The sequence below is a fragment of the Myiozetetes cayanensis genome, unplaced genomic scaffold (genome assembly GCF_022539395.1).
Source record: "Myiozetetes cayanensis isolate MyiCay16 unplaced genomic scaffold, myiCay2020 scf7, whole genome shotgun sequence".
NCBI lineage: Eukaryota > Metazoa > Chordata > Aves > Passeriformes > Tyrannidae > Myiozetetes > Myiozetetes cayanensis.
In genome coordinates this window covers 46,040,483-46,068,228 of record NW_026087964.1, presented here as the reverse complement: position 1 = coordinate 46,068,228, position 27,746 = coordinate 46,040,483, and the positions used below count along the sequence as shown (strand labels likewise).

General features: G+C 43.5%; 2 protein-coding genes across 2 annotated transcripts in view; one reads left to right on the top strand and one right to left on the bottom strand.

Annotated features, from left to right (window-relative positions):
- PPA2 (inorganic pyrophosphatase 2) overlaps nucleotides 1-530 on the bottom strand; it is a 35,491-nt gene extending 34,961 nt beyond the window's left edge. Inside the window, exon 1 of the mRNA XM_050338158.1 lies at nucleotides 371-530. Coding sequence (XP_050194115.1) covers nucleotides 371-500 — 130 coding nt within the window. The 5' untranslated portion in view covers nucleotides 501-530. The remainder of the gene's footprint in view (nucleotides 1-370) is intronic.
- A 10,076-nt stretch (nucleotides 531-10,606) lies between these two features.
- ARHGEF38 (Rho guanine nucleotide exchange factor 38) overlaps nucleotides 10,607-27,746 on the top strand; it is a 35,855-nt gene continuing 18,715 nt past the window's right edge. The window contains exons 1-3 of the mRNA XM_050338255.1: nucleotides 10,607-10,793; nucleotides 20,685-20,875; nucleotides 23,398-23,521. Coding sequence (XP_050194212.1) covers nucleotides 10,607-10,793; nucleotides 20,685-20,875; nucleotides 23,398-23,521 — 502 coding nt within the window. The remainder of the gene's footprint in view (nucleotides 10,794-20,684; nucleotides 20,876-23,397; nucleotides 23,522-27,746) is intronic.

The window sequence follows — 27,746 nt, the reverse complement described above, 5'->3', positions numbered from 1 at the left end:
TCACACCGCAGAGGCTCCCACGGCTGTCCCCCGGGTGGTGCCACAGCCCCCCGCGCCCAGGCTGCCACAACACGGCGGCGCTCCACCCCCGCCGCCCTTCGTCCTCCGGGGCTGGGGAAGGGCACCGCAGAGCCGGGGCTGAGAAGGCCCAGCATCCCCTCCCAAAAGCCGGGATCTCCACGGGATCCGCCCCCACGCTCTGGAGAACACTGCTCCCTCCCTGCAGCCAAGGGGGAGGCTCAGGGGCGAAACCTCACCGAGCCCGATGAGCCTCCGCGGGAGCGGAGACCCGCCGCCGCCTCTCCCCCTCCGTGCGCCCCGCGGGACGGGGAAGGAAGGGCTTTACGGAGCCCGGGGGGCTGCTACTTACTAAAGTAGAGGCGGTAATCGGGCGAGTTGGGCCGGCCCCGCTGCTCCGTGCCGTAGCGGGCCATGGCGCCCAGGCGCCCCCACCCCCGCGCTGCCAGCAGCAGCCGCGACAGCCCCCGCGGCGCCCGCATGATGGCGGCGGCCGCCCTCCCCTTCCTGCGGCCGCCGGCGCTGCGCCGGCCCCGGCCCCGGCCCCGCCTGCCCCCGCCGGCACGGAGGCCGCGGGGCTGCCGGCGGCGCGGCGGGCGCCTCGGGCGGAGAGGGAGGCTGTGCGGTGCCCGGCCTCGAGGAGAGCTCCGCCGAGTTGAAAGAAATAATGATTTAAACAAACAAACAAACAAACAAAACAACCCCTACTTGAGGTTGCAGGTGATCCGCAGCGAGGAGCCAGGCAAGCCTGGGCAGGGTCGTACCCCAGCTGTGCCCGGGCTGAGGTGTTCTCGGGCCACCAGCACTGCTACGTGGGGAGGGGTTGCCAAGAAGACGGAGCCAGGCTCTTCTCGGTGGTGCCAAGCAACGGGACACGAGGCAGCGGGTAGAAACTGTTCCACAGGAAGTTCTACCTGAATATGAGGCAGAATTTACTTTGCTATTCGGGTGACCGAGAGGTTTTGGAGTTTTTCTCTCTGGAGATATTCAAGAACTGTCTGGATGCAGTTCTGTGCAATGTGCAGGGAGGCTGGAGCAGGTGACCCGCTTCCAAACTGACCAATTTTGTCATTCTGTGAAAAGTGTGAATGCAAAATTAGGGATGATGGTAGTAGGGTTGCTATCCCTACCTGAGGCCCACGGCAGTGTGACGACCCTACCACACTGCTCCCTAGTTTGTTTGTTCCTTCTTGGCACACGGTTTTATGTCACCCAAGCCAGTCTGTGTCTGCACTGCTTATGGCCAGCCTATTTGCATAGGTTGCCAATGACAGGTGAATTTTTATGTTGAACACTGCTGATACTTAAATTAGATTCTCATCTGTATTCATGTGGTCCTGGTTTTAAAGTTTAATACCTCTACACATGATCTGATTCCTTTGAATTCTCTTTTCATTGATCCTTGAGGAAAATTTCAAATTAATTTCCTCTGTCGATAAGGGTGATAGTTCTTGGAGCAGTGCTCCTTATTCTTTCAAAAATTCCTGAAAAGGGGCAGATACCACTATTTGCATTTCATCAGTGGAGAAAATGAGACAACAACTTTTATTGTATCATCACTTAAATCCCAAGCCAATTATCTTGTGTATTCACCTTTAAAGGTGGTCAATGTTAGCTTTGAATTTTAACTGTGATTTGAATTATCCTGAAAGATCTCTGGAGGATAACTCCATGTTACCCTTATTATTTTTACAGTATTTTAAATGTTATTGGGAATTATTTATTTGCAGCAGAAAGGCTTAGTCTCTTCAATAAGCATATAACTTCTTCTTCCTATTATTTCTTCCTTCTACTACTTTGGTAGATCAGGAAAGAGTCAGGATTGTATATTCAGCGTGTGCAGAAAGGACAAAGAATTATTTTACATTGGAGCAGGAGATTTCCATGATGGCCTCAGTTACTGTTCCCCTATGTACTACGTTGAAATATGTTAGTTGCTGCCCTGGATCTTTAAGGAAGCTGTGTATGTATGTAGTTAGTATGTAGATTTTCCATTACAAGAAAGCTCTGGGGCAAAAAAAAAAAAAAAAAGCTGTATTCTCCTCTGATTTGTGCCACTGCTTGCTGTATTTGTGACAACAGACTTATCTCCACGCTATTTTGCAGGCCCATTGCCCACTTCCACAGAAGCTGCAAAATAGTAGTTCATGTTCCACTAGAGGAGTTGGCATTTTTCTTCACTGAGTTCATCAAATGGAAGGTTATCGGGCTAATCCTCTCCACTGGACATGTAGGGATGAAATTCTTCATAGAATCATAGAATGGCCTGAGTGAAAGTGACCTTAAAGACCATCTAGATCCACCACCCCCACCCCCACCCCGTCATGGACAAGGGACACCTTTCACCAGACCAGGTTGCTTAGAACTCCATCCAGCCTTGCCTTGAACACTTCCAGGGATGGAATTCAATTCCAGTGCCTCACCACCCCCACAGTAAAGAATTTTTTCCTAGTATCTAATCTAAACCTACTCTCTTTCAGTTTGAAGCCATTCCCCATTGTCCTGTCACTACATGGGCTTATAAAATGTCCCTTTCTCTTTTTGTTGTAGACTCCCTTCAGGTATGGGAAGGTCTCTGAAGTTACTGATACTTTAATTTTGTCAAGAGGGCAAATAATCTGCTTTTCGTATGGAATAGTTAAAAAAGGGAAAACCTAAATTTTGTTTTCTATTGTATTAAAATCTATTATTGCATGCTTTCTTTGAGTTGGCCTGCTGCTGAAATGGGCAAGTTTAAAAGGAAACATGTGCCATAGGCCCAGCCTTCTGCCTCTGCTTAGTTCTGAGGAATCTGGATTTCATTTATGGAAAGTCAGAATCTTTGAAAATCACTTACTGAGCACGCACACAGTACTTTTACACTTGCAAAGCTAACAGTTGGGTGCAAGATTATTTTTGTAGGAGTCCGATACATATTTATTTCCCTATACAAGATTGAAAATGAAATACTTTGCAATGCCCAGGAGTCCCCGTAAGATGCACAAAGTCTGAGCACAGAGTTCTCCATTGCCTTGTGTTGTGAAGCTGGTCTTACCTAAAGCTCTCTCATCTGTAATGGGAAATCAGCTGTGAAGCACTTAGAATTTATGAAATATAAACGAGTTTCTATGCAGACTCTGTTTAGATGCATAGATTGATGTCATCTTGTTACCTAGCAAGGGTAGATGATACAGCAGAAAACCACACAGAAACTCTGTTAATGCTGCCGCAGCAGAGAACATGACATTTTAGGACTCTAAGGTATCCAAAATTACCCTACTACTGAAGAAATAAAAATGCTTTAAATAGATTTTACTGTATTTTTCAGTATTGTGCATTAAATTACACAGAATACAGCAGAAGTATGCTCACAACTCCTCAAGTCATATTTGGGTGAGACCAGCTTCCTGATTAGAATAAATCTACCTAACATCCTTGAATCTTTGAAACAGAATAATTTTTTTTGTTCCGGTATTTACCTTAAGCAAAGTGTCCAGAATTACCAAGTCTTTTAATCCCAAGGGATTTTTTTCACATTCATTCCCAAGCATTTTATATCCAGGTCCTAGTAGTATCATTCCAACTGGGCCGGCAAAAGGCATTTATAGGACTGATCCCATTTGTCGACCTTGAAACAGGTCCTATTGAAAAACAATGAAAATATTACTATTTATTTCAGTGGAATTACAACAAGGTCCTTAAGACTTAAGTAGGACTTACATGGTACTTAGGTTTTATGCTTGCCCTCTGCACAGGGGTGAATCTCATTCCAGCAAAATGCCACTGGAGTATAGCAAAAACTGAGCAACAATATAATCATCTAAGCCTGAAGGACATCCTTTCTTTAAAAGTTTGCACTCTGCAGTGTACGTTTACATTTATTTTAGATACATTTTTATGTACACACATATATTTGAAAATTAAGGTTTTTGCCCATGAAAATGCTGTGCAAATCGAATACAGAAAACATTATATTATAATTTAAAGACACGATCCTCCTGAATGAAAATAATTTTCATCTTTTCAGCTAATAAGGCTTTGAAGAATTTCATTAGTACCACTATGTGCTATTTCAGTGCATTTGCTCTTGACTGGTGATCACATCATTATCGTTAAATTTTGCTGTAATAGAACATCTATCTCCATGGCTTATAAGACCATTAATCTGAAGGAATCAATTCCTGCCAGCCTTCTGTTTTGCTGCTGTGTGTATGCAAGAGGCCAGCAGTCATGGATAGCCATCCTCCCTATCCAGCCGCCTCAGCAGAACAGGTTGCTGCTTTCACTTGTTTGCCAGCGTTTCCTTGTTCAGCCATCACCACCTCACCAAGGTGCCGATGGATCAGCTCGTACCAGTGCTCCCTAGATCAGACCAGAGACAAGCAAGGCCAGCTGAGGTATCTTAGAGACGTCGGGCTAAGTTATTCAGGCTGCTTTTCAAAGCAAATTAAGGAGCATGAACAGCTCCTCCTGCAGATCTGTACACTGACAGTCTGCAGCAGGAGGAGGGTGACAAGCCGTGGGAGTCAGTAACCTCTTTCATTGGCACGGCTGGATCTGGGAGAGGACGTCTAGAGAGGATGTCTACCCACAGCCTACTCGCACACTTATTTGCATTTTGCTCATGGGTGAATGCCTGATGGCAACAAAACACTACATCATCTGGATAAAGGGAATAATCTTCTATTTCAGTAACTAGAATTAGGTTTGTCAAGTTATGTTACTTTCCCTCTCAATGTGAATAAAAACACAGGCTACTGTCCCAAAGAAACTAAGTACCCTGGGCCACACTGCAAACACTTTTTTTTTTGGGTGAATTTGGGTGACTTCACTTCAGTAACCCAATTGCTTTAAAGAGGCTGATCCTCTGTATTTATGCAAAATTTGGATTTACATTACCGTGTGTAGGAATATGTCAAGTTTACATCTTGGTTTTTTTCTGAGTAAGTGGTTTCTTTTTTAACTATGCTTTTTGTTTAGGCTCCTCGTAATGTATGTTAGGATTCGCTTGCCAGATTTAGCTTCTCTGGACCTCTGCCTAGAAAGCAATTTGGCTATCAAGAGGCCATGACACTGTGGCTGAGTCACGTTTTGTAGGATATGGCCATTTCTTTCCTCTTGAGCGTCTGCACTGAGTTAATTTCAAGCTCTGTGAACCAAGGATTTTCAGTCTACCCTAACTCTCATCAAAACTTGTTTGTAAGTATGAACTAAAACTTAAATTTTTTTTTAAGATTCCTATCTTCGTTATCCAAGGCAACTTCCCCATCACAAAACAGAAATCACCAAATAGTATCCTTTCCTGTTCGTTCTTTCATTGATTCTTTCACATATGTGCACAAACACAAATAAAGAGAGGGGAAAAAAACAGGCTACAATTCATAATATAAAAATACTGTCTGGAAATATGAAGTTTTAGTGTGAAGCTGCAAATCTGTAATCATTCAAAATAAGAACTTAAAAGGAAAATCTTGCCTGTTGTTCATGATAGTTTTTAGGCTGCATTCCCATCTTGATTTGTGAATTGCCAGACATAAGGTTCCCGAAATTCCCAGAGAAAATATTTCACCTTTGGCAATTTCTACACCCCCCTACTTTACATTGAAACATAACAATAATAAGGATTCATCTTCCTGTTCTTTTACCTGTGCCTCGCTTGCTTGTTTGTCTCTCCTCATTAGCTTTGATATCACAGTGCCATCTACTTGATCAACAGAGTCAGGTTATTTTCCTTAGAAAATAACTACGCAGCTGTAACTCCGAAGAAATCAAAGGGCTGCTCAGTTTCGTAGCAAGTTACTTCTCCTCACCTCCTAGCCCTTTCAAAGCAGCCCTGCCCTTAGATGTCCGCCTTTGGGAGCTGGCCCAGCTCTGAGACTGTTTCACGGACCTACACAAAGCCCAGCTGGATAGTGACAGATCCACAGGCACCGCAAGGACAATTCAAGCCCTGCTGACCCCTCTCTCAGCATCCCTTCTCCTCTCTGGCAGGTGTTTTGATTTGAGAGACGGGTCCCCCTCTGTTGGCAGAAAACGTGTCAGCCTTTTGTATGTGTAAACTGGAGCAGAGGCTTTGTTTGGAGTAAAAAAGCATCACAGCAGTTGGAGAAGATGGATCGCATAGCTTGAAAGGTTGAGCCATCCCTTCTTAGAAATATCAGCAGCCTAGCCTGAGCCCCGGCAGGCATGTACTTTATGAATTTTTCCTACAAATATTTAGACAAGAAATACTGTAGACAGGGCTAAAAGAAATTATCACTGTGCACTTACTTCTAAAGACCTGTTTCTTTACAGGAATCACCAGTCTGGCAGGATCAACAGTAAGAGTGCAGGTGAGATTGCCACACTAAATAACTTTTCACCTACAAGACAGGCTTTTTTCTCTTTTTTTGTAATATTGCAAGGTGTTTGAAGTGTTTTTTTCTATGTATATTTCAAAGTAATTTTGATTCATTCATTGTGAAAAATCAGTGTGTAGACTCCAGTTTTACCTGTCCTTAAGCCTTCTCTTTTTATTGCTTTCATCCCCAACTGTCACTCTCTTATCTTACCAGTATGGTTGCAAACAGGTAGGGAGTACATACCAGCAACTTTCCAGTGCTCAAAGTCCTCAGTGGGCCTTACACATGATTGTTCTTATCAAAGCCTCAACGTTTTGTCCCTCAGAAGACATCTTTGCTATGACTCGTGCATAGTGACAAGAGGTACAGGCTTGCTTTTACAGGCACTTTGGCTTCTCTGTATGGAGGCAGGCAGCTGTAGGGACATCTGCGCTCTTTGCTCTGTTGCTCCACCTGTGAGGAGGATAGGACAGCTTTCTACAACAGTACCATGGTACCTTTCTGCTTCTTCACTGCCCGTTAAATGTTATCTCTTTACATGGGCAATACTGTTACTGCCTGGTGAAGTCACTCTGCAGCTGCAGATTGAGATTGTCTTTTCGCTTGCGCTGCGCTGGCCATGGCAGTGAACAAACTTGAAAATGCCAGTCCTGTCCCACAGCTGCAGGACTCCAGCAGCGGTCCATGCCTCCTCTCTTAGGGAACAGGTACAGTAGTCAAACCTCACCAGCATTTTTCATGTATCCTCTGGGATACTCAGTTATAAAGAAATCTTCCATAACAGCTGTGAGGCACTACAAGAAAACAAATAACTGTTTGCTTACTTAATGGCCATCAGTCTTGATGGTGCTCCTCGTTCATTTATAGCTCAGGACTGAGATAAAGGTTAGCACTGACTGTGCAACAATAAGCTCTTATATGTGCCTAATACAGTTGCTTGGGAACACAATGCCAATATTTTCTGTGTTGACTCCAGCACCTGTTCTGTCTCTTAAGCAGGGTGGCTTCCGTGCAAATAACTCCTATGTGAGTGCTCACATCAACTGGATTCCAGTTTGCTTTGTAGAATTAAATGAGTACAACATAGAGTGGTTAAACAGATTTTCACATTAATTGTAAAATGAGTGTTTTGTCCACATAGATGTCAAATATTCCTTCTTGTCTTATGGATTACTGACTTTGATACTGCTTGCCCAAATCAGTTGTCACTGGGGCCAGAAGAGGGTGGGAATAATTTGAAATTGAGAGAGGGTTGCTCATACTATTGTGCATGGCAGGTAAAGTCAAGTACTTCTCATGCAGTTCTGACTGTGCTTTCTGTGGCATTTTGTTATAGCCCAAGTAAAGTTCAGTAAACATTAATAAGAGTTTATAGAGGTATCTCACTCAATTGCACATCTGATTATTTTTACAGATTTCTCCTGCTGACTGCACAGGCGCAGCCCACTAGTGTAAAAAAATGATGCGATTTAATGTGATGATGGATAAGTCATGTCTCAAACCTCCCTCTGTCCAGAGGGGATAGGAAAGCCAACAGTCCTGAATGTGTCCCCTTCATTTGGAGAATTACAGAAGACATGCTGAGTGGCACAGAGGAGGTATTTTGAATTTTGCAGAAAGGACTTATGTACAGTTCTAAACTGTTTTGTGAGCCTGCTCTGGGCTCCTGTCTGCCTCTGAAATAATGCTGCTCTCTGAAGCCAGGTAAACCATTGCAAGGACAACAGCAGCAGCAAGCTGCAACTGTCTTTCCCCGTAACAATTGTCCTGCTGAATGAACACATACCTTTTCACACTCTGTGACTGAGCTGAGGAGGAAGAGGAAGGCCACTTTTGCATGTGGGTAGGTTGCTGTCGTAATAAACACCTGAGCAAACTTTACTATATCCTATCTTGGCTGTAACACCGCATATTGTGGCAGAGCCTACAAAGCCAAGAATTTAATACAGTTTGTTCTTCCACCCCCACCCAGCCAAAATACATTCCTCAGTTCTCCCTCATGTCATCTTAATTTAAATAAATATAATGAAACCTCATGTAAGCGATGGGACCTGTGTCTTCCGAAAAGCATGACACTAAAATCCTGGTGGGGGAAGATACCTTCTCTGGGTAACTCTGGTTTAAGCGACCATTAGTCCTACCCACAGCTGCTCAGATCCCTGCGTCATCTTGAGGCTTGACTGCCTCAAGCTGCCACAACTACTTTTGTAGCTGGGTGATGAACTAATCAGGAGAACAAATCCAGATGGAAAATAGCCCAGGGAAAAGGGGCGAGGGAGGGAGTTTTCTGCCAGATCAGTTCCTCCATCTCATCTCAAATTCGTATGTTTACACCCTGTAGCAAGAATGGGAACAAAATCATCTGGAGAAGGGGGGCAGTCAGGGTGGTGACTGTTTAAACCAGTTTTACCACCCTTAATGAATGCCAAGCCATTGCTTCAAAAAAAAGCTCCTCCCAAAGTCCCCAGTGTAAGGAAATGGGGTGGTTGATTTTCCTCAGCTCCCATTTTAATCTGTGTACTTGTTGCTGGGGCTTTGATTCTTGTCACAAGTGTGTCACCACTCTGTCCCTGCCTACGCCTCTCCCTGCTGTCACCACTGCTCTGCCTGTCAAGGAACTTTTGTGGTCTGACTTGCAGAATAAAGAGTTTCTTAGGAAATATCAGAGGAGGCAAGACGTAACACATGAATTGCCTATGTAATATGTGACTTCTCTGTGTGAGCACACTCTTCCCGGTATTCCCCTCACATTTTATTCCTCTGCCACACTGTGTTTGGGTTGGACACTTTGTGCAGCACTGGCATGGTGCTGCAATTTGACGTAGTAAATTGCTTAACAGTTTCATAACCTTTTCCTTTCACTGCTGGGTAGAAATGAAGGTCTTTGATCAGGAGGTTGCATCACAGGACCAGCTTTGTAAAGAAAAATAGAAGTTGGAAATGAGGTTACACTACCACGTTTCATTGCCACTTGTTTTTTACTAGGCAGTCCTTTGGGGGCACAGCGTGGCAGTGCTAAAGCTGTAAGCTCTGCCAGCGTCTGTCAGAGGGACATTAGTTTGTCCCCTGGCAGATGCTGTGGCAATGACTGTGTGTGAGACTGACACCGATTAGGCTGCACCACGGGGCTCCCACCAGGCGTTTCCTGTGGCAGCGAGGGCCACGGGGTTGGGTATCACAGCAGCAGCAGCGATTGCTACTGATGGCTGTAGGGGCTCTTCCCAGGATAAGTCCGGTCCAAGCCTAGATGCCAGCAACTCCTGCTGTTTTGACATGAGCTTGATTAGACTGGCGCTACAGAGGATCACTAGACAGTCCGTGTGTGCCAGAGGCCATTGCTAACAGACAGGATAATAAGATCTCTTCCAGTGGCTGATCCAGAGGTATGACAAGCAGGTGTTTTGGTGTCCAGTTCCTCAGCCATCAGAGCACGGTGGTTTGTTGTAGCAACCTGCACAGGTCCTTGGCAGGCTTTGCCTTGGCTCTGGCCTCTCTGTGAGTAGTGTAAAGCAGGACAGAGCCTGGTTTGAAAGAAGTGTCAGCTCCACACTGCTTCCCACCTTCCCGAGGGGTTTTTGTCTCCCTCTCAGCCCTTTTCTTCATTGGCCTGGGGGATTGGTCTCCTTCCAAACCTGCAGATCCGGAGTTTCCAGCCCGAAAGCTACACCTCTCAGTGGGATCGGGGGACTGGCAGATGCAACTCGATCTGTGGCCCTGACCAAGCTGCCGGTTGGGCATTAGCCCAGAGGAAGGAGAAGGAGTGAGGGTCGAGGTGGTGGCTTGCCTCCCCTTCCCATTTGCCTTGCCTCTGCTTCCCACTGCCCCTGCAGTGCACGGGGGGAAGGGGCCTGGTGAAAGCATGGCAGTGCCCTGCCACACTCGGGCATCTCTCTGCTAGAAAGTCAGGATGATGCAATTCCCGCTTCGGGGTGCCGACACCCACGGCCCTGCGGCAGGGCGAGGAGCGTGCCCTGAGGCAGGGAAAGGGTCGGTGAATGGCCGCGGTTTGGGGCTGGCGCTGAAAGCGGCCCCGCCAGGCGTGCTTGCACACAAGGCAGGTGAATGCAAACGCTGCCTGGGGCGTCACCTTCCCGGGGGTGGAGCTGCTCCAGCACAGGTGGCAGGGCTGAACCCGGGGCCCTCAGGAGCCTGGGGAGCCCTGCTCCAAAATCAAGCCCAAAGCAACCAGCCTTCACCTGGGCAGTGAGTTCACCTCCCTGAAAATCAAGCTATTGCCCACCCGGCCACCACCACCAAGCAAAGCGAGCATGGACTGTCCGGGGAAGGAAGGCGTGGGGGGAAGGAAGAGGAATTTGACCCTGCTGAAGAGCAAGCTGTACATGGGGGAGAGGAGGAGGACAGAGCCCGTGGTGGAGAGCACCACCACCGCCGGGGACCATGGCACCTTAAGGAGGAGTCAGTCCGACAGGACAGAGTACAGCCAGAAATTACAAGGTACTGGGGAAGCCTGTTTGGTGCTCTGCTGCTAGGGATGCTCTGAGCTGGGGTGGTAGGTATCTCGATGCCCTCCAGGCTGCAGCCTTGAGATAAAGAAGGAAATGGTCATCTCTGCCCCCACGCACTCACAGTCGGAATGAGCAATGGCCCCCTCTCACCTTTGCTCCTCATCTCCAGGGTGTGAAATGTTTCCCCTAATTTTTCTAAATTGTGTTGTGTAGACAGGACACAAAATATAATCTAAGGTTTTGCTGAGTTCTGCAAAAGGCATATGCAACCAAGATCTTTCTCCTTCATCACCAGAATGCGTTTGCAGCACAAACTGTTATGTGAAAATAGGATGGTTGTATCCTATCTGTCTTTGGCTTTTGTATCAACTGGGTTTTATGCCAAGTCATTAGATGCATCAAGGGCATTTTTTTTTCCTCAGTTAAACGTATCAGGATTTATGATGTGTTTATCTGTTGCACAGTTTTGACAAGCCTGAACTAAGTATGTCCAAATACATGTTTGGATGGATATACTGATTCAAATTATACCATTATGGAGAGGATCTCTTTTCAAATAACCAAATTGCATCTGGACCACAAATTCTAGTAAAGTATGCCAGTATTAGGCTTGTCAATCAAAAATTAAATGTGATTAATTAAATTCCTCAACAAATTGAGGAAAAGCATGAAGAACGTGAATGGCTGTTTCTGAGAGTGCTCTGGAACACCAACTGATGAATTCCTGTGGGTTTCCAGGGTCTTTTAACAACGGGTCCCACCACAAATGCAAGGTTTGAGTATTATTATATTGTGAGTGTGTATTACTAATAGTCATATAACTACCTAGTGACAATTACTCTTGCGACCATAATCTGTTATGGGGAAATAAAATAGAAAAATACTTGTATTGTGGTTTTGATGCAGTTAATTAGGAAGTAGCATTGCTTCAGAGAGACAATAAAAGCAGAAAATAAAGTAATAAGCCTGAAAATAATAGGTTTTCTATGGGGGCTGCATGTGCTGAGAACAACAGAGCAGTTCATCAGTTATGCTGTTCCCTTCTCGTGATAGCTAATCAATGAGGAGATGAAAAATATTCAGTAAAGTCAGGCCTGTGCTTCAGGGATCTGGCAGAGGTGTTTCAGGGCACAGGCATGGATTGCTATGGCTGAGCAGGCAAGCTCCTGGCACACGTCCTACCAAAACACTTTGTAACTCGTGAATGTGGTTGTCCAGGTGAGCTCAAGGTTATCAGAGCAGTATCCAGCAAAAAGTGTGAGATCTTTCTGTGTCACGATGGCCATATTCATGCCAAAGAAGGGGGGGAAGCCTAGGAGGTCATGGCAGAATGTGAGGTTATGTTTATGGCAGCAGTCCAAGGAGACGGTAAATCCAGCTTTATAGCTCCTGCCACCAGCTGAGACTGCCGCGGCCACATATTGCAAAGCACTGGTCCGGTATCAGCTTGCTCCACTTGCTTCCTTTTGTTCAAGAAATGATGGGTTAACAAGGTATCTGCAGGCTTTATATTGGATTAGAGGTTGCCTGTCCTTAGAGTGAAAATACAATGGCAGTAGAAATTCCCATGAAGTATATTTACAGTTGCCATAGAAAGAAATGCAGCTGTGTGCCAAGGCCTGACCTGGATCAAATTTTCCTGAGCTAGATGTGCCTGAATCTGATAACGATCACGGATCCCGGACCTAATGTGGTGCCTGCCAGGGCTGAAAATGTGCTATGATCCTACACCTTTATTTTCTTTGTTTTTCTCACTAGCACTTGGATGCAGAGCTCACTTCAGGGTGAGGGAAGTGTTTCTGTTGGCACAAAGCTTTTTCTTGTTAAGAAAACACAGGCCCTGTTGGTGACAGGTATTCTGTTGTGTATCACCAGGTCGGGACTTTCTGATCACCCGTGAACGGTAAATGCTTTGCAAACAAAAACAAAAAACAAATGGTAATTTGCACTTGCTTCCCATTCAGGTTGCTGGAGAAACTCAGTGTTTAGTTGCCCCTCCCTCCTACAGTCTCCTGTTAATATGTTCTCTAACACATAGTCTGCAGAGCTGGGGTTGTTATTAGCACAGACAGGGATGTGTAAGAGAGAGAGAGATGCAACAGCAGCAACCTCTGCAGAAGGGAATCTTTTCTGAGTGGGGCAGGTTTCCACAGCTAAAAGTCAGGGGCTTCAGGACCACCACCTCTGCTAGTGGCAGGCAACCTGGGCAGAGCAGGAGAACCAAGGTGTCCTTACACATCCCAGTGCCTACTTCAGCACTGCAGTACGTTTGTGCAAGATGAAGCATGGGCAAGACATCTCTCAAGGGTCCTTCCAGCCCTCTGTATGCTTTAAATGATTCCCTGAGTAAGAACCAGGCTGTTGCCCCCTACAGCCATTTCCAGCAGCTCTGAAGTATGTGTTCAAAGTTTTGCTTAGTGTGTTGGAAACATGGGTCCCCAAATAGAAGCTTTTAAACCAAATCAGACCAAACCCAAACAAAAACAAGAGAGCAAGAAGTCAAGCACAAAAACTCCTGAGAATTCAGTTTCTGCCCTTGGATTTCACTGAAGTTTTGCTGTTTTATACAGAATCCAAAATGTTTTCTATAAAGAGTGAGAAAGAGAGCCTACCACCCAGATCTCCAGGGTAATCCAGGTGGTTTGCTCTGTCACTAGCACAAAGGCATTGCCAAAGGTGAAAACTTCTGCAAGTGTTTTTCACTTTAAAATTAAGGAATCTTTAGAATACAAGAAAGCATTTTCATGGTTAATTACTGTACTAGATACATCTATTCAATACCTTATCTGGTGTGAATGGCCATGCAACACCTCCTAACTTTACTCTTTTAAAAAAGGAAATAAGATGCAAAGTAACTATTATATTCTCAAGGAGCTTGGCAAGCGTTAGTGCCTCTACTTCAGCTCATCCTGTGAGATAACCAAATGCCTGCAGTCCCATTTTAGATAGAGGAAAATAAGGTGATTGCTATCAAATGTCAGGTTCATGATATAACCATGCAGTCATTTAGAACCCAGGCTCTAGTTGCATTCTTAGGTGAGTCCAGGAATGCCGTGATCGAGCCATATACATTTTTTTTCTTCCATCAGCTGGACAGAAGCATCAATTTTCTGAAGAAGAAAGAATGGGGTTAAGGAAGATATATTCACTAGCATTTGTGGTGGATGCAGAAAAAATATTATAAGAACTAAGACAGAGCTCCTGTGACATTTCTCTGCATTTCTCTGCTCTGCATTCCCTAGAAAATTCTGCACATTTGTATTTTCCAGAGGAATGAAGAACTAGCTGGTCTCCATAAGCAGTGGCACAAAGTGGTATTTAGCACCTCTATATTCAAATGAATTATCTATAGCTGTTTAGCTGGTAGGAGTTGTTCTCTTTTCTGCAGAGAAAATCCGTCAGCAGCAGCTTTAAAAGTAGCTATATTAATATTTATGTATTGTATTAATGTTGGAATCAGCCTTTGAATTAATCTAAAGCTTCCAGTCTGTGAGTACCTATGTATTTTGGTAAAAGGGGTTTGCTTGATATAGTTATTGGCACATAAATGTTTGCAAGATCAGGGCAGATTAACATACAATGCTTCATGGGTGTAGATGCTATTAACCAAAAAGGGCAGACCACCAAAAGGAATTTAAAGCACCATTCACTGTCTGTTAGGTTTTGGACAGATTGCTGGTTTTTGCTAATAACCATATGCCAAACTTGTGCTTGCTGTGAAAAATGAATGGTAGAAAATGGTGGGTTTCCTGAAGGAATCAAAGATCACATTTGCAGTGTTCAGCAAGACAATGCATACCTTGAAAATACTCCTTGTCTTACAAATTGTTACATATTAACTCCTTTATAACTTTAGCTGTGAATGGGTCAACTGCCCTGGTAAATGATTTACACACATTTCAATTTAAAATACATCAGTGACATACCTGCAATAGACAGTGATTCAAATCACACAGCTATCATAGTATACTGCCTCAGAGCTTGTATCTGAATCCTGAATGCCACATGTTTTCTGTGTCTAATGTAGTCATGAGAAGTAACCAACATCAGAAGTGACACAAAACATATGAAATGATACAAGTTTCTGGAAAGGTGCTATCCCTTGGTATAAAAAAGCTCAGTCAGAGGTAACTCATTCCCCTTAGCTTTATCTCGAGGAGGCAACTTTCTCCATCTCATGCTCCTCCCTGCTTGCAGAGCTCACCACTCCTTCCCGCATGGGCTGCTCATGCACTCAGCTTCTTGTACCTCCCACTAGGAGTAAAGATCATCTGTGCCTCTTTTCAGTTCCTTATTTGCTTTGTGCTGTACTTACTGATTAACTTTCTATGGACTACAATATAGATAATATCCTATTTCACTGCAAAATGTATGCATCCAATGATCTTTGGAGCAGCTGGTTTGCTAAAGTACGGTAAGGAGTAAAAGCCTGTATTATTTCCTTAAGTGCAGGAGATAGCTCAATGAAAATACCCCTTTGTGCCCTGTGATGAGAAGTCACGATCTAACAAATGCTTTTATTTTCTCCCATGCAAATTTGAGCTCAGAGGATCTTACTCTGCTAACTTGCTTTGCAATAAAGCTAGAGTTATTCCTTGAACTTATTGCAGTGGCAGTCAGGCTGGGAAATGAGCTCGTCTTTTCAGAGCAGAATCCATTTTGTGTCTCTGTGTTTGCACAGCACTTAGCACAACCAAGCCCTGCTGTGTGGCTCAGGACTCTTAGGAGCTACCACAGCATAACTGGTAACAGCAGCCAGGGTAAAGGAGTGAAGTCTAGGACCCAAGAAGGCTTACGGATCCTCCTCTGAGCATATTAGCAAACATTTTATTAATTGGGATACTTTGCACTGTGAGCCACACAGCTCACAGCTTGTACAGCTAATCCACCCCAAATCTTGAGGTACGTGTGTCCCAGGGGAAGAGGTTCAGGTACAACCCTTCCTCAGTTCTAACTTTATTAACATACTAGCTCAGTGCCACAGGAGTGGTATATTTATGCTGGTATATGACACACTGGAAAGGTTTATTTGTAAGCATTGGCACTGACAATGAGGGCATTCTTCTGTCACCTGATGATAAGCTTTCTTCCCTTCCACAGTGGTCACATGGGAGCTCTCTGTAGTCCTGTCAGCACACATATAATTAAAGCAGTCTACTGTCAAGGAATTGAAGAAAGAACCTGCGCATTGAATGTAAATATTTTCTGTACTTTATGGAACAGAAAAATGATCAAAGATCGAATGACCTAATTGGAAGGAAGTCTCTGATGCAGATTTTATAAGCAAACCTACTGCCCAGGAATACAGGTGCAAGGTCATTCTGGTCCTGCAGTACTTTGCTGCTGAGTTCAGGAAAGGGCTTTTTGCATGTGTAGCTCACAGCCTGTACACAACAAACCTGCTTCTGAACAGTGCTGCTGTTATGCACCTCTCTGAGTCAAAAAGAAAGAAGAGGTCTTCCACAAATCTTTCCCAATCCTTTACTATTTTAATGCCCAACTTGGATCTCAGCAATCTAATTCACACCATGTTTGCACTGTAACAACTGTGGTGCAAAACTGTAAGGACACCCTTATGAAGTGGTCCCTCACAAGGGGTGGGGGATCTGGAGTAAAACTCCTTGTGTGTTGGCTCATGTGATGCACTTTTTTTGCACACAGTGGGTCACTTCATCCTTCCCCACTGCTTGTCCTATTTCAGGCTCCCTCACTTCCAAGGATCTCAGTGTCCCTGTGGACAGCAGCCTTCCCAGCACCTACAGCAGAAGCAGCAGTGTAGAGGGCAGAGCCAGAGAGACGGTGTGAGGGGGGAGAGGAAAGCTGCCACAGCAGCAGTCTCTAAACTTGGCTGCCTACATTTCATTCCCAATTCCAGCTGATAAAAGCCGGTGTACATTCCTGTGTGTAATAGCTAGGTTATCTGAGGGTACAGGCTATCTGAGGACTTGCTTTCACAGAGGAATAACTTTATCCAGAGTGATACGAGCCCCATGTTTTACATGTGAAAACACAGTAATGTTGTTATTTGTTTATTATACCTTGATAACTTATGCCTTCACCACTCCCTTGTGCCAGGTAAAATCCCCATATCTGTGCAGTGCGAGTGTGGCGTCCTCCGAATGCTGCCTAAGCAACGGAAAGGCCTGTTGGTCACTCCACGCACCAACATCACTGTACTCATTCCTATATTTTGTGCCAGTGCTGTCAGTTCCATGTGGGAAGCATTCGATGGGTTCCCTCCCCAGGGGTGGATGTAATACCCAACCAGACCATCTTACCTGGAACGATGGATAGAGGAGACCTCTTGGAGCTTCTCACTCTCTAGGTGTGAAAACCAGCGAAATATGCATGCATAGGTCTTGCAAACCTGCTATGGCTGCTCCTCCAGTCACTTGCTGTGGGTCTCCCAATACCTCCCTTGGGCCTAGAGGAGAGCTGCTGTATTTGCACATTGCAAGCTCTGTTCCTCCAGTGCTCTCGCTGCATTGGGGCATGTCTCCATCTGGGGGATATCTCTAGACTTCACACTTGCAAGAAACTGCTTTTGTAAGACATGTGGCTGCTTTGTCCATGTCATCACATAGTGAACGTCTTGTTGCGTGCAACTAAAGCCATGTGCTTAAATACACAGCTGGAAAACCAAAGTCATCACCTTCCTCTCTAAAGCCAAGTCCTCCAGAAAGGTGGCTCCTGCAGATAGCTGACATCACAAAGCAACAATTCAAACACTGCATTCTACTTTTTATCTTTATGCCTACTAAAAGTGCTACTTAGTTTTTTTGTAAACTGGGCTTAGGTTGTGACTGTTTAATATACTATTCAATGGAATATTTTTTCATTTTTCTAAACTTGGCATCTCTAAGGACGAATGAGTCAAATTCTTAATGTAACAGTTAATCCTCAGCAATGTCTCTTCCTGCTAATCCTCCCTCTTCAGCTGTTCCAGGGCTGGTGCACATTACCAGGTAGAAATGAGTGTGCTTATATTCCAGATATGCACTTGCTGTTTGTGCATTCATTAAACTTTCACTTACTCCACAAGGATTTCGGCAAGCTACTAATGTTCTCAAACTGGTCAAAAGCAATCAGCTGAACGTGAAATCATACATTTGGGCTGTAATCATCACTTCAGGATCTTGCTGTTGCATTCTGTAGAGCCTGAAATGAAAAACTGAACATATTGAGTGAAAATGGAAAATTATATTACATTTAACAAAAGGAAACGTTTATGAAAAAACATGTTTTCTATAAGGAAACAGCATCTAACTGATATTTCTCATTATTATTTCTTCCTGTTGAGAATAGCTTTTCTTTCCTAGCATTATTATCTATCATGCAATAAAGATAATAGATGAGCCCTGACATAATTCAAGAATCAAATTTGATCAGGGTGATCTAATGGCATAAACTGAAAGAACAGCCTCTCAAGGGACTGTGACTTGCAATCTGAAGTGGGATGCAGTGGCTTTATTTTGCTCGTATAATGCCCTCCCCTGCCACCAGAATAAGAGATTAGAAAGTTCTTTTGCACAGCATCTTGTGCTTACCTTAAAATTCCATCTGATACCATAACAGTTCTGTATCAGAGAGAAAACAACACTTCTGAGATTTTCCAGTATGTCTGATTCTCTCTGCACTTTCTCAAGAGCTGCCCTGAACTCTCACATACAGCTACATGCATGCAAACATTTTCACACCCAATCTCAAGAAAAGTCCTGATTTTGGTGCAGAACTCGAATAGAAATGTATTGTGCACATGGTTGCTTGTGAATTTAAGGTTTTGGAGGAAAAATACCTGCTGGTTTATCATGCCAGCAGTAGGCAAGGTGGTCTCCTTCTGCAACCCTAGCAGAAAATTTCTCAGAGGGAGCTTTGAAGTGATACTGGTACCAGTTTTGCTCTCCTGACTAATGTAAGGGCACGGTTTGTTTTATCCAGCACACAGCATCTTTGGTGTATGAGCTCTGCAGCAGCACAAGCTCCTGTGCAGTTCATGCGCTCACACTAACACAGACTCACTGGGGCAAAATTCAACTTAAAATTCTTTTGATAGCCAAGGCCTTGTGGAGGGGAGACATCCTCTTCATGTTTCCATTTTATTGTCTGAGGACACACAGTTCATGCCTGTTATATACAGACTTCAAGGCTAAAAACTCAGAGCTGAGAAGTACATCTAAATACAAGAAAAGTTTAAAAAAACTCAGCCCGCCCTCCCCCTCTCCTACCAGTTTCTTTGGGTTCTTTGTTTAAAACTAGTGGTGTAGAGACAGAGGTGCAGTCCCAGAGCAGCTCTTTGAAAAGAACTGTGGTCACATCAGTCTCATTAGAAAACATGGTGGGAGAAGCATTAGTAACAAACCTGTCTTTTCTGAATATCAGGTTTCAGCATAATTGTAGAAGGGGTTGGGGAAGATGATACATTGGATTTATTATATTTTACACCTCTTGTCGGAAGATGGCTCAAGGCTCCCTGTCCTGAAAGCTGATGGGGTTTCCCACAAGTCCATCTCCAGGTTATCATCTGCAGCCGTGGCTGGTGTTGTACTGGTGAGCTCATGCTGCTCAACACTCACTTGGGTGCTCACGACCTTGCCCTTGACCATCAGTTCAAACGATTACAATGTTGGCTGTCAGTGAGCAGAGCACCTGCAAGCATACTGCTTGCTATTATTCGTTACACTCCCTACAAGAAGTTGACACAAAGGTGCAGCAGTCTGATCCTCAGAGGAGATTCCCATCCTTTGCTGCTGAGCAATAAAAGCCCATGTTGTCAAAGCTCGACCCGGGTAATGCAGACTTGAGCACCTAATGATGTGTGCATCTTTGTTGGTACTCTGCACCATCTTGTGGCTAGCAGAAAAACACCATAATAGCCTCTGAAATATTTCACTTGTGTTTTTTACTATTTGGTTTTTGGTTTTGTGTGTGTGTGTGTTTCCTCATGAAAAATATAGATTCGATTGTCAGTGTACACAGATAAAACTCAGTGCCCTTTTTACAGTCGACATGGATCTCTGCAGGTTGGCTTACAAACCAGCAAATGGAAAAACCATCATTACAGATAAGTAGGTTGTGTGCAGGTCCTGTAGTGTACATAAATTACCCATCTGTAGAAGACTCGCATTTTCATGTATTTGAAACAAATCAGATGTTCTAGGTGCTAAGTATTGAAAAATAGTTCAGAATATCCTGATCCCAGTGATCTCTGTTGGTCCAGGAACGTTTGTTATTGATCATTAAAGGTTTTTCCATATTGTCCTTTAATTCCTTTGCCTCTTTCAAAAGATTATTTTTAAACAGAATTAGAGGATTCATCATTATTGTTACTAACGTTGCCTTCATTTGAAAGTTTGTCCTCCAGTACTTGCTGCCCTCAATTTCCCATGAATAGACTCAGTGTTACATTGTACAAAACAAAGGTTATTATTGTGAAGCTTTTTTATGGTAAACAGCCTTTTTCTTTCACAGAACATATTTTTTTCCCATCCTCCAAATCATAACAGATGTCAGACCAAGACTGTGTTTTCAAAGGAGAAGGGCATCAGCTATCCTTGAATTTCAGCGTAACAAAGATCAGACTTTCCTGGGCTCCACAGAAAATTTCTCCCCAATACATAACATCTAAGCTGGGGGAGCTGGTGATGGGTTATCCTCTTAATGCCAAAGGGACGGTTTCCTTCGCCAAGCCCATGTCCACTTTTAGAGGAAGGAGATGGAATGACACTCAGTCTGATTTGGGTTTGCCACTTCTTATGCTTCTTTTCCTGCTCTCCATGGTGATTTGGGAATTTCCAGCAGGCAGCAGATACGTTTCCCCACCATGGTTGTGCAGGGCAGGCTTTGTGCACTCCTCACAAATCTCTCTCTCTCTTTTAAACAGAAAGAATGGCCCCACAGGTGGGGTCCTCCACCCCTGCCACCTCGCCACAGGAGGATGAAGAACAAGTCAGTAGATGCATGATGGCCAAGAGGGTGAAAATCATCGCAGAACTCATGCAGACGGAGAAAGACTATATCAGCAACCTGGATCTTTGCATCAGGGAGGTGGTTCAGCCCCTGAGAAACAAGCAGGTGAGTGCTGGTGGCGGCGTACAGGGCAGTGATGTCAAGGTCTCAACTCACCCACATTCTGCTTTTGGACGATCTTAATGCAAGCACAGGTGCTAGCACGGGAGTGACGTGGTGCTGGAGCTAGCACTCCAGAAAGTGATATGCCAGGGCTCTGGTGAGGAGAGAGGAAGGTCAGATATGCTCCTGACACTTGTGCTGCCCTTGCACAAAGCCTACATTGAGGTACTCGCCCAGAGGCCAGTTTGGATGCTATATACCTCCCTGTGGGCTGCAACAGCAGCTTCCAGCTCTCCGTACTGCTCTGTAGGTATAACTCTTCTTACATGCCCTGGCAGATCTTTACTGGTACCTCCAAAAGCAGCGACAACTAATAAAACCAAGTTTTCTTTTCTACAGTACAAACTGGAATGGAATGAATCTCTGCATCAAGTTTAAATTCAGTTGTTAGGATAACTTTATCCATCCTTTCAGACAGCTCTGGTGGATAAACACCATGCTTGACAGGCCAGTGAGCACTTGGGAAATTTGCACTCTACCCAGAAAAGATACATTTAAGAAGGAAGGCTCATAAACTATCTTTTAGGCAAAAGATCTCATTAGGCCAATGATACCCATTTTCTTTTGCAGCTGAGACTTCAAAGAACACCTTTTCCTCAACAGTATTTCGATTTGTAGAAAAACGGTGCAGCCGAAAGCTGGGAATAGAAGAGATTGTTCAGAGAAAGATTTGTATTTTTGGGGCCTGAAGCATAGTATTCAGAGAGGCTACACAAATGACATCTGCTGCAAATATGGAATAAAAATACTTTTAAATAGACCTTAACCCAGGTACTTTTTATGTAGGGCTTATGAAACTAGTGACAAAATACAGGTGCAGAGGCCAAAGGGTTCTTCAGATGACATTGACAATGCCTCTTTGGGAAATGCTGTGGTCAGCTGAACTCTGTGCTGTTTAAACTCCTGCAGGACCTTTTTTCATTCCTAAAACTGTTGGAACAGAATTTGTTCCAACCCCTTTTTGGAAGAACAACCCATTTTCAGAAGACCTGGCATCTGATGACATAACTTTAAGGAGTTCTTGACTTCTTCCTCCTCACTTGTTCATCCACTTAGTAGTCTCCACTTGACTCCCTCCCTAGCCTGGTGAGCACTGAGCAAGAGTATTGCTTGGCTGAACTTGAGATTTTTGACAAGAGTGCTGTATTCCTTTGCTCATTTTTAGTCAACTGAAAACATTCATTCTGTGTTAACCTGTGTAAGTGTCCATGCACAGTGTAGTTTGGATATATGTAGACATTGTCCTGGGGAGGAGGTCAGAAGTCCTGTGCTGGATGTACAGAGGAAAAGTAATTTAGAGATTATAACTGTCTTAATTTAATAACTTCTGCATTTTTGAAAGGTTTTTAAGGATATTGTATGATTTTAAGGCTCATTCTCAGATAAACTGCCATATTGAAGGTCTGTAATGTGTTTAGAGAAGGATAGCATTTAGAAAATTGGCCTAACAATGAATTTGTTTCATATTTCCAAATGGATAAAGCATGTTTTAGCCCCTATAATATTTCTAAAGAAATTACCTGCATTAGTACTGAGAGTATTTTTCTGATTCTGATACAATAGCATGCAATTTGCTCCTCCTGGCATCTGGTAAGATGCTAGGTAAATCAGCAATTCTGTTCCAAATGGAGAGGTAGGTTCAGAGGGTATTAATATGGATGATGAAATTGGCCTTGTCTTTGTTCTCAATATTAGCAAATTACCACTGGCTATCTCCAGTTGTCCCCAAATAGTAACTATTGCCCTGCTGTGGAATGAAAAATATGTGTCCTAGAAATTTTTTACTTCCTCTAAAATGAGTAGGGACACAGAACCAAATTTTCTGTTGGTATAAATTGATTCAGTTCATTGACATCCACGTGGTGTGGCTAGGCTCTGTAGGAAGCTCGTTAGGTTATATTAATATCCCAAAATGGTCAATGTCTTTGTTTTAGTGGAAATTATATGATCTTGATTGTATTTTTGGATTTATAGGACAACTAACTTAAAATGATACCAGCTTTCTAGATGTCTTTGTACCTGTTAGCTGGCACCAAACTGCCAAAGTCCCAGTTTATGTAATGGCCTCTGTTAGTGTTAATCAGGGAATAAAACCCACTGTCAACTATTGTTTTCCTCAGTGGGAAAGTAAACAAACATTTCAAAGCCTGCTAAGGATCTTTTCTTTATTCAGATGATAATATTTATTTCCTTCCTAGGTAAACACTTTCAGATCAGGGATAGTTCAAAATAAGGTTAAAAGCACTTGATAACATACCCTTTGTTAACTGCGTCAACCATATTATACTAATCTGAAAACTGTATATGTGTCCTTGAAATCACAAGGAGGATGTTTATATGAGGTTTTGCAGAAGTGGTGCTTCCTGGAGTGTTGAACAGTCAGGGCATAGCAAGAGAAGGTCTGTCATACACAATGTCCTTCTTTATCCTTTGTCAGTAGCTGCTTAATATTTGTATTCCATTAGATTGCTCGCTTTGACGTGGATGGCTTGTTTAGCAACATTGAATTGGTCCATCAAGTATCAGCCAAACTGCTGTCATTGTTGGAAGAAGCCACGACAGATGTGGAACCACCCATGCAAATAATCGGTATGTTTACCGTCCTCTTGAGTTCTACAAAGCTACATGAAAGAATAAACATGACTCTCTCCTGTCCTCCATTCTCATCAGACTTGACTTCCTCCCCAGTACCTCTCCCAGAAGCCGGCATACTAGACGCTGTCCATAATGACACAGGAAAAATGACGTGTGAAACCTGTCCAGTTGTTCTACTGTACTTGTAGGATTATGATGCTCTTTTTTTCCGTCCATCTGGATGTTGAAGGGGAGGAAGGAAAGAGAAAATGAGTTTAGAACGAGCGGTGCTGGGTTATACAACTTACTGATAAGATTCTTTTCATCGAGTTTGGTATTGCCTTCCTAAATCCACTCATGCTTATACCAACTCTTATATTACATAATCATAGTTGTGCCATTTAGGAAAAGCATTAACAATTATTGGAATAACAAGCATGTCACAACCCCACTGGGTGACACGGTTCATGTAAGAGGTGGCTAAGTGTGCTTAACAGGGACTTGGACAGTAAAGAAAGCTCTAATGAATATGAAGTTTGTGGTATCCTGTGTAGGAATGTCTGTAGGGATTATGGGTATTTTCAGCAAGCAGGTTGGCCCTGGATGTGTCTCAACAGTCACAAGGTCTGCAGGTCAGGCCATGAATGTTAAGGCTATAATTCACTTGACATTCTGGTACAGCTGGAGAGATTTAAGAAGTTACCACTTATTGGGTCTCCTGTAACTGCTTCTTTAGTGCAGAGGTTGTAGGTGAGCCATCCTAAGGGATTAGGTGAGAATATTTAATTTACTTTAGTGCAAGGTCAAACAGTTTAGTTTAAAAAACTTCCAGCTGTGATTCTGAGGTCAGGGAGGTTCTTTCTTCCCTAAACTGATGACATACCACAGGTAATACCTCAGAGAAAGTACCCCTCTTCTCACAGATAAGGGGGTAAAAAATATGGGTTGCCACTTGACTAAGAAACATGATATATTAAAGCCTATGAGGCTTGGGAAAAGTATTAATCCTAGCACGTCTCAATCAGGTTTGCCAAGGCAACAGCTTAACGTAGTTTGACACGTCTGTTGTTTGGCGGTATTTCAGTGAAAGTGCATCATGATGAGTCATACTCTTAATAAGCAATGTTCTATTCTAGCAGGAAGTGCCTTTCTCACAGCCAAGAAAATCATTCTATTAGTTCCCTGCCACATCCAGAAGTAAAGACAAATAATTTCCTCCATTTAGTAGGTGTATTTCTCCAGAATCAGACAAAAACCCATGAAAATGTATGGGATTGCGGATCTCAGAGTTGGCTAACCTGTGCCAGGGAGAAAGCTGTCAAGCTGTGAGACATTCTCCCAAAGGCTGAGACAAATGCAGGGAGAATAATTGCATCATTATAAGCAGTAAGTTAGTAGCTTTGTTGTCCTGAGAAAGTACATCAAAGTAATAATTTTTGGGGTGATCTTCATAATCAGTGTAAAAGTTGTTGAAGCTAGCCTACAGAAAAACCAGGCTGAATGTTTAACACATACATCATATTCCCTCATGTTTTTAAATATCTTGCATTGAAATATCATACTTTGGAAGGCAACCTAATCATGGTGAGGTCGAGGAGAACTGCTAATTCACTGCTTTGAAACCAAAACAATGTGGTTGCTCAAATTCATGTCTTATTTTAGTCTATGTTCTCCAAACTCTGTCTATGTCCACACTGACAAGTAATAATGTCCAATAGGAGCAGACTTGCAGAGTTAAAGAGTTTCTGCTAAGGAGCTAGTATCCATACTACACATTTCAAGAGGCCTTACTTCACGCTGGCTGTAGCCTGTTTCTGTGGATTAAGACATGCCCTTTGTGGTTGGACTGCATAAGATGTGCCCTTGGAGTGTGTCTTCTGGTAATTACCATCCCCAAAGAGATCCAGTTTGTGTCTCTGTGACTGCTCTACCACACATACAAGGCGTGGGAGATGAGGACTAATGAGTAATTGGCTTCAGAAGCCCTCTGATAATCTGAGCTAAAACACTAATGTAGACAGACCTTTTGTGGTCTTCTCATGCTAAATGCCTCTGAGGTTAAATACCCTTTATAGTTCTCCCCTGAACTTTTTCTCCTCTCTGTTCTGGATGCTGCATATAGAGGAATAGGAAGACTTAGTAACCTTAACTCAGCTGTAGCTATTAAACCCCTTCTTCTTCCCTCTCCCACTGCTGTCCACACAGGAAGCACCACTGAAAGACATGGGAAGAAACCGTTTCTGTTACTCAAGCCTTCCTTCTAGCACTTGCTCTTTCACAGTGATGACCACCACACTCTGGAAGAGGCATCAGGCAGATTTGCATCTGTCAGAGCATTTTTCAATTTGTGCCCAAATACGGTGTGGTTTTGGTCCATAAAGCAAGCTCCCAAAGTGATATGCCCAGAACTCATCTGATTCGGTCCATATGGCTCAGAACCAAGAAGGGCCTTACATTTAAGAAACTCATCTGCTTTTAAAAGGCCCTATCCATGAAATCAGCCCATAATTTTTCTCATCGCTGAGCATCAATGAAAGTATCTGTCATTGTGGCGCAATACTTCAGTGAACAGAACTCGCTCATCTCTTTTATCTCGGAGAAGATAATTTCCAGCCTCTAGAATATACTAAAAGGAGCTGTAAGTCTGCAGCTGGTATTTTCCCCACTGAAAATGAAATCTCAGTTGAGGGCTTAGCATAGTACAGGCCGTGCTAAGCACTGTGAGAGCTCATCATCTCTGAGAATCGGGCACCAAGTGCTCAGGATCAAGAGAAAGCTTGTTAAGGTTTCCTGTTACATCGTTAGCTAATAAAGACCTGCATAGAGAGTTCACGGGGAAAGTCAGGATGCAGTGTGCATTGGTAGCATTCAACATTAGCAGTAAGCACAAGACAGAGAAGACAGCTAAAGAGCATTAACTATAGGATGCTGGTGCTTTTCTGACTGTGCCCTTCCAGTAACTGAAATGAACTCCGGTGGTCTTAGCTCTTCATTGTTTTTTCCTTACTCGCACCTTGAAACCAACATGCATTAGACAGCCCAGTTAACCTTTGCTGCTAGGGGGAAAAACCCAGAGCTGTGTTACTGTGGTAACTGAATCATTTTTCACTTTAAGACGGAGCAGTTCAATGCAATGTATTATGAAACAGCACACTCTGGTCAGGATGGAACGTGCAGGATGCCTGACAGCTCAGCGCTTGCTCAGTGGATGAACAGACAGCTCCCAATTAATGTGGTGTTCGGCTTCTAACTTTGATAATCATTGCTATAACTCAGAAGGAATGTTTATAAAACATTGGACTTGTTGCCACATAGATGTAATTTTCAGTAAATGCCCGAGACAGGAGTTTTTAGCATTGCTGTTTTTTATTATATGCATTTCCAAGGACTCTGATCAGGGCACTGCCACACAAGGGTGTAAGAACGGACATAATATCTCGGCAGAAGAGATGAAGCATGCCTTCTCCGCTTGGATAGTATTTCTTATGTACATAGAAACTGACACAGGAGTTTTAGGCTGAGAGGATTAGGCTCCAGAATTAAATGGGAAATGAGTGTAAGACTAGTGCCTCTAAAATTCCCAACTGTTCTTTGGGGGAAAATGCTGGTGTGGAGGACTTGAAATGGAAGCGTTTTTCCTCTTCAGTTGTATATAAGCCTAGATACTATATAAAAATGTCTGTAAGCCGTTGTGGGTTTATTTAATCAGGGGAGAGGTGGAGATTGTCCCTCTGTCATGAGAAGAAAATTCTCAGTTCTAGGCCATAACAATTGCCATTTCAGGATTTTGCGAAACAGATAAAATTGAAATGGCTACTGTAAGATAGAGTCATTATTCCTGTTATAACCCAATTAAGTTCATATTCAGCTGAAAAAAAAATCAAAAGGAAAACTAACAGGCTTACATTCATCTCTCCTGCCAGCCCATGACGCAAAAATGGTCTCCCTTTATCAGTAAGCTCTCCCGTGTGTTTTCCAATGAAGGGGCATTAAGCTGGGGCAGTGAATTAGGAGACTGTGTTTGAAGGGGTGAGAGGTATAGAGATTTCCTGCTTTTTCCTGAGGGAATTTTTGTGCATTAACACTGATATAATGGTGCCTGGCTATGACAAAGATGAGCAGCTGAGAAATACATGTAATAAATAATGCACATAAACACGCAAGATCATTTCTAAGGGAAGTAAAGTGGAAGCCAGCCTTTTTAGCTCACGGCTAATGTGGTGGAATAATAAAACTCCTT